This window comes from Tamandua tetradactyla, chromosome 6, assembly GCF_023851605.1.
Source record: "Tamandua tetradactyla isolate mTamTet1 chromosome 6, mTamTet1.pri, whole genome shotgun sequence".
NCBI lineage: Eukaryota > Metazoa > Chordata > Mammalia > Pilosa > Myrmecophagidae > Tamandua > Tamandua tetradactyla.
The window spans coordinates 78,671,021-78,677,817 of NC_135332.1; the positions used below are offsets into that span (position 1 = coordinate 78,671,021).

General features: G+C 49.5%; 1 protein-coding gene across 5 annotated transcripts; it reads left to right on the forward strand.

Annotated features, from left to right (window-relative positions):
- Positions 1-498: 498 nt before the first annotated feature.
- On the forward strand, positions 499-6,366 carry LOC143688448 (spermatogenesis-associated protein 19, mitochondrial-like). Of its 5 annotated transcripts, none has more exons than XM_077166347.1 (6): positions 500-650; positions 803-859; positions 1,355-1,450; positions 1,588-1,679; positions 4,834-4,909; positions 6,171-6,366. In XM_077166347.1, the coding sequence occupies exons 1-6, from the start codon at positions 588-590 to the stop codon at positions 6,231-6,233; spliced, it is 447 nt and encodes a 148-aa protein (XP_077022462.1). In that variant the 5' UTR covers positions 500-587; the 3' UTR covers positions 6,234-6,366. The 5 variants fall into 5 exon arrangements, 4 of the variants coding, with proteins under 4 accessions (XP_077022464.1, XP_077022462.1, XP_077022463.1 ...); XM_077166346.1 differs by having other exon boundaries at positions 503-650; positions 4,808-4,909; XM_077166349.1 differs by lacking the exon at positions 1,588-1,679 and having other exon boundaries at positions 499-650; positions 4,808-4,909.
- The last annotated feature ends 431 nt before the right edge of the window (positions 6,367-6,797 follow it).

The window sequence follows — 6,797 nt, forward strand, 5'->3', positions numbered from 1 at the left end:
TTATATAACAAAATAGACAAAAAATTGAAGAAAATGTCCTCATTGAGATTCTTGCTACCCTACCTTTGATGTTTCTTTTTGGGGGGAGAAGGACACTAAACTCTCCATTTCCCCCTATTTGTAAGAATAAAAATATGAAATAGATGTGGCAACGTTTTGAATCAATGTATACAGGGTTGAGGTCACTTTGCCTCAAATTTCCTCTTTTTGATTCATAAAATCTCTTCCTTCAGCACAGCCGTGACTAAATGATTAGCCTACAATGGTTTCCAACTGAGATTCTTTTTAGTTTGGGGAACTTCCCCATGCCTCTCCTTCAGGCTCACATTGACTACGTCCTCCCCTATCCATCCCATCCCACCATCACACTGCTCTGGACGATGGTCATCGGCAAGGCAGACCCTCCTGACTTTCCCATCTCTTCTCTGTAGATTAAGGAGGTCATTATCACATCATCTTTGGCCACCCAATCAGGTGGGCGCCTCCCTTTGATGAGCTGCCTGCCTGTAGGAGGTCTCAGGTGGCTTCAGTGGAAGAAGGGGGCCACAGAAGAGGCCTGACACAAGTCCAGAGATGATTCTTACAACATGGATTATGTACATTCTCGCCCAGAAAGGTTCAGGGTTACTCTTCCCACCAAATACCGCTCAGTAGGTGAAGGTGGTGCTCACCATATAGAATTGTTTCTTCTGTATCTTCTTTCCCTGTTGCATTACCAGTGAAGTTCTTATAATACACAACCTGAAGTAAGAATGGAACTGATAGGCATTTGGAGGGTGTCGACTTCCCCGTTTTGTTCCAGGACATTGAAGTTGTGGAGAGCGAGGTAGTGTCTGTGGTTCAGCATTGGTTGAAAAAGGTGAGTAATATTCCTCTGTGACTCAAGGTATCCAGAATTCTAGAGAGAGCTGGCCTCAGAGCAGGGGTCTGGACTTTCCCCTCCGCATAATTCAGACGCTTAAGTTCATTGCTCAACTGGTATTAGCCTTTGCTGAGCAACCCGCCTAGAGTTGCGCCTACCACAGCCAGCTGTCCTAGGGGACCCTAGGGTTCTCGTAGGAGAGGTGTTGGTGTCTGCCCTGCTTCTTGAGTATAACCAATGGAGGGGAGTCGGATGCTTTGCCCTGGGCTTTAAGGTGTCTCAGGAGTGCCTTGAGGATGGGGATGGGGACTTAGTGAGCATCCTAGAACCTCCCAGGAGAGGAGCAATAGACAAGACTATTGTATAATCTGTGAGATATGGAGTGTGTAGGTGTGGGTATGTGGGTATGCATATTGGGATGAGAAGAAGAAAGGGGAAAAAGAAGAGAGGGGGGACCAGGGATAGGATATTTCAGAGGAAATTCCCTTGCAGACAGAAGAAGAGGCTTCCCAGGACATAAAGGAGAAGATGTCCAATAGCAAGTGCCCTTCCACCCATGGCCAAAACATCCATGGGACCAGAGACATGGTAACTGGGGTTGTAGGTGAAGGGAGGCCTCCTGCAGGACTGCTGGGCAGTGCAAGCAGCTTGTGCAGGGCTTAACTTCGCACCAGGCACAGCCCCTGTAAGCAGAAATCATGAGGATATTTGCCTGGGTTTCCTAGGTGAAGCATCAACTCTCAAAGTCTGATGTTTTAGCAAACCGGAGTCAAGAGGTCCTGGAGGAGAGAATGAAAATCCAGTTCATTAGATGGAGGTAAAAGCCCCACTTGCCCCAGTGAGATAATGGGGAGGGAGAGTCTGAGAAGGCACTGTCCCCTCTTGTCAGGATTCCTGGCCTATGCAAACCCACTGCTATTCTTCTCCAGCAAGAAAGTTTTTCAGCCTAGCTTTGAGGTCTTGAGAGAATATTTTGCCATCTTGAAAGACCAGCCTATTCCTAATTTTTTAAATGACTCAAGGGCCTGGAAAACAGGCTCTTTCTTTTTTTTTTTTTTTTTTTTTTTTTTTTTAAGACAGAGAAGGAAGGAAGGATAGAAGGAAGGAAGGGAGGAAGAAAGGGAAACATCTTTAAACATTTTCTTGTTTTTATTATATTTTGTTTGTTTGTTTTTTACATGGGCTGGGGCCGGGAATCGAACCGGGGTCCTCCGGCATAGCAGGCAAGCACTCTTGCCCGCTGAGCCACCGCGGCCCGCCCCAACAGGCTCTTTCTTAAATGCTTCTGAATATATTTCAGACTTCTGTTACTTTCACACTTGAATTGTTTAGAAGTGTCTGCACATTAAAATGTTGAAAGAAAATAAGCTTTTAAAATGCAAAAGTCAAGGTGCTCCTCTGTGACAGGAGAAAAGCATTTTTTCAGTGCCTTGGGCTACAGCGCTCTTCTCTGTATCAAGGCAGCTCTTTCCAGCCTTCCATGGGCCTGGAGCCCATCCAACAGCTGCCCCTCCAGCCCACCCATGGTTTCCCCACTGACTTTTTCCGGGTCTGAAGGTGCTGGGGCTAAAGGCAGAAGGAGCTGGGTCTACAAGATGGCCGACTCCTTGGGTATAGATTCTATTTCACTCCAAGCACTTGTGCTCACTTCTAGGTCTCTGGGTCACTTCAGCACATTCTTTCCCAGGAACAGAATTGTGGGATTGAATGGTCCTTCACTAAAGTGTGAGGGAGCCATCTCTTGTATCTGTACTTTCTTCCTTTCCATGCTGCCGTCTGAGCTCTGCTCTCTTCTACCAGGGAGGAAATATTACTCAAGAAGTACATTTTTGTTTTAGGATAGAGGGTTTTCATGTGTTTTCCCTTTCTAGGCATTAGCATTTTAATAGGGGATTCCAATGCATAGTAATTACATAACAGAAAGAAATGATGGTGAAATGTGAGACCTTGTTTAAAAGGGCAATGTCAAGACCCCTTAAGGAGTCAGCGTTGGTGACAGCTCTAGAAGCAGGAGGCTTCCCTGCTCTGTGGGAACTCCGAGCATCACCTCTTGTGGTGTGGATGTCATGAACGTCATCGCCTGATGGTTTTGAGACCTCAGCTGAATATCATGACTAGGTTTAAATTTTTGAGACTTGCTATGGGAATCATGTCTAAAAATAATTTTTCCACTCTGGATTGTCTATGAAGACTCTGAACAAACAAGTGCTGCCTTGCTTCCCCTCTCAACCTGCTAGTTCTGGGTCCTCATCTTAGTTTGAATAAAACATAACAGGAGATACATATCCTTTATTAGACACCATTTAATGTCTATTTGTAAAATAGACTTGTACTGACCACCTGATTGTTGCTAGGCTTCCCCTTGGAAGAAAGAAAAGAGTAAGACCCAGTAGCCAGTTTCAAAGGGAGAAAAGTTAACTAGAGGGTGGTGCACTGGTGGCTCAGTGGCAGAATTCTCACCTGCCATACCAGAGACCTGGGTTTGATTCCCTGGGCCTACCCAAGTAAAAAAAAAAAGTTAACTAGGAGTGTAATGTAGGTGAAATGAGGAAACATGAAGAAACCAGGAGGAAGATCTGTCAGCACTGGCAAGTAGGCATGGCATGGTGAGAGCTTCCCAGGGCACACAGCAGAGCTCACGGGCATGACATCTGCCTGAGCTGGCTCTGGAACTGGGCAGGATCTGGGTAAACAGGAGGAAGCTGCCTCAAGAGAGCATAAAGGGCTGCCTCTCTAGACCCATCTCCCTGGCTTCAGGGCTGCACCCATATCCTCTGGGGCTGTCCTGCCTCCTGGGGCTGGGTCAGTCCCTCCCTGCTCTGGAGCACCTTTGTTCTCCACTTACCTGGCTCCCTGGGCACTGACCAGCTCTATCCTTCCTGGTTGCCACAGACCCTCTTAGCTCCCAACGGGGCTGTGAGTCACCGGAGGTGGCACTAAGAAAGGGCACTGCCCAGGCATGGAGATTTCAGGAGACACAGAAATGGGTCGTCAGTGGACAGAGCACTCTGCCTAGAGAGGAAGGCTGGGGAGGGGAGGACTTGGTTGTGAAGTCAGACAGAATGTGAAGTGGGTCACAAAGAGGAAGGCAAAGTGAGGCAAACCAAGCCATGTGTCTGTTTGCTTTCCAGCCCTATAAAAGAAGCACTTAGGTTTTGGCTTGGTTGGTCAGCACCTCTCTCTCCCCCTCCCCATCCATTAGCCTGGGTAATGAGAGGTGCTTGTAGATTTCTTGTGACAGTTTCCTACAAGTATCCCTAAACCTCATTACCCTGATCATAAGGAGCTGATAACACAGGTGGAGAGGCACCCAGAAAGTTTGGATTTCGCCTCTTAGAAGATCACAAACTTGCTGTGAGTCTCTAGGAAAGTCACTCAGCCTCTCTGTTCCCTGGACTCTCCAAGAACCACTTGCTACTTGCTAGGGATTGTTGGGTGCTCAGGGGTATCTGATTAGCAAAAATAACAAACTGTGCTCATTATCAAGAAGGATAAGGGACCAGCTCAGAAGCTCACAATGCAGGTAGCCCTGGCGGTTTCCCCACAACTGGTGAAAAAGACACGCAGGCATCCTAATGTTTGAATGGCATTTTGCAGCCATACTCATATCTTCCAAGTCCCAAGTGAGGTGAGAGAGGAAGCTATGTGGGATGGGATAGAGCAGGCGAGATGAAGGTAAGTCATTTAGGAGAAGCTGACCCATATTCCTTCCTTATCAGGGGCATGTGGCATGGGGCAGCTGATGGGTTTCTGCCTGAACCCAATGGCATTCTCTTTGAAATCATAGTTCCTAGGGCTTTCTCAGGGCTGGCCCCCTCAGCTGCAGCCTGGAGCCCTCCCACGCAGATACCTACTTCATAGGGCTGCACACGTAGGTGAGATGGGTAGGTGCTGCAGCCTGGCCCCCTTTGTGACTTGAGCTTTGTGTGGGCTCTCTGCCCACAGCACCTCCTGCTCCTTGCCCTCTGCAGCATATCCCACCTCATGGTCGATTCACCCCAGGATCCACACATCAGACCTCCCTACCATGACTGCAAAGAGCAACAGGTAAGAGAGCTGGCAGGTGGGGGGCTGGGCAGAGATGGTAGTTATGCAGGGCGGCAAAAAGGTGTGTGGAAGTGGAGGACTTGATTAGGTTTAGCTGTCGGTGACAGGCTCCTGGGGGGCCCCTCTCAATGTTCTTGAAGACCTTGGAATCAGGTTTCCAACTGGCCTCTCTGCCTCTCAGCTGTGGTGCCTCTCAAAAGCTTGCATGGCCGGGCTGACTAGGGCTGTGTGATGGAGCAGATCTGCAGGGGGCCTGCAATGCTGTGTCCCTCAGCTCCTGGTAACCCTGCCGCTGGCCAGGAGTAGGGAGACATGGTCTGGGTGCTGTCCCATGAGGGGCATGACTGTGGGGGATGTGGCCTCTTTGTGCTAAGCACCAGAGGCACAGTAGTGACCATGTAGGTGGCTCCTGGGGGCTGAGGCCAATGAGCAGAGACCCAACTGTAGAAGCTGCTCACATGGGAACGCTGCCCATCTCCCATCGTGCACAAAAGACCATGCTGCATTGTTGGGACTCAAGGGTGATGTAGACACAGCTGGGCTTCCAGACACATAGAATCAGGTCTGGAGATGAGGTGCTCAATGACTGGGCACTAACCATGGGCAGCTTCTGTCTGATTTCTCATTTGACCTGAAACCAACCTTAAAATGAGGGTGTTGTGTGGGCTCATTATACAGAGGGTAGAGGGCAGGCCAGGCCCCTGGAATCAGAGGGCTGGGCTCCAATCCAGCTCCACCATTGGCAACTTACCTAGTGCAGTTGTGCCTCGGCTGCCTCCTCTGCAGAAACAGCATCTGTTGTAGAGGGTTGCTCTGAGGATGGTAGTGTCAGGCTCAGGAGAAATGCTGTTAATCTGCTCTCATCCGTACAAATGTGAACCTGAAGCTCCGGAGCCTGAGTACCTTGCCAGGGGTTACTTACCTAATGCAGTTGTGCCTCGGCTGCCTCCTCTGCAGAAACAGCATCCATTGTAGAGGGTTGCTCTGAGGATGGTAGTGTCAGGCTCATGAGAAATGCTGTTAATCTGCTCTCATCCATAGAGATGTGAACCTGAAGCTCCGGAACCTGAGTGCCTTGCCAGGGGTTACTTAGTGGGAAGAGGCTGAGGCCTCAGGTCTGCCTGGCACACCCCACCTTTTCCTTTCGTGGGTTGCCTGCTCTCTAGACCGGCCTTGTGATGTGAGAAGCAGCAGGTCTGGGGTTCTCTTCACCCACCCACACCCCCATCCTGGGTCCCTTGGGCCTTTCTCTGTTTTCCAGGTTGACGTCCTTCAGGGTCAAGGAGCAGCCTGTGTCAGAACAGTGTCCACCTCCCCACCTTGACCTCATGAGTGACCAGAACAGAGAGACCTGGGCAGAGAGAGTCTACAGGTGAACTCTTCACTGTGTCAGTGGCAGAAGCCCTGGGGACTTCATGCTAAACTGCTAATAAAAAGACGTGTTATTTAAGACTCTCCCTAGGTCTCTGGTGTGTGCTTAGCCATCCATTCATCCATCCATCCATCCATCCATCCATCCATCCATCCATCCATCCATCCATCCATCCATCCATCCATCAGTCTGACTGTCTGTCTGTCCATATATCCATCCCTTCATCAGACACAGAGCACCTGTGGTCTGTCTTGGGGGATGGGATGACCAATAGGACAGCACTTTCAGTTGTGTGCATGCACGTGTGTGTGTGGTGGGTGGGCAGCGGCAGACAGCCGGCCATCACAGTGCTGTGGGGTCAGGCAGTGGCAGGCGCTCCAACCTATGACAGGATGACTTCCCAACCAGACTGGTCTCGTTTGCTTCCTTCAAACATTTGTTGAGTGACTATCATCAATAGCAGCTAATATTTCCTGAGTGCTTCCTATGTGCCAGGAACTGGCTGGGACTTTACAC

What these genes read in the sequence shown, in the direction of transcription:
- LOC143688448 (XM_077166346.1), top strand. Translation starts at nt 588, where the DNA reads ATGGATTATGTACATTCTCGCCCAGAAAGGTTCAGGGTTACTCTTCCC. An exon ending in ATCCAGTTCATTAGATGGAG is followed by an intron (nt 1,680 to 4,807) that starts GTAAAAGCCCCA and finishes CTCTGCCCACAG; the next exon opens with CACCTCCTGCTCCTTGCCCT. An exon ending in ATGACTGCAAAGAGCAACAG is followed by an intron (nt 4,910 to 6,170) that starts GTAAGAGAGCTG and finishes TCTGTTTTCCAG; the next exon opens with GTTGACGTCCTTCAGGGTCA.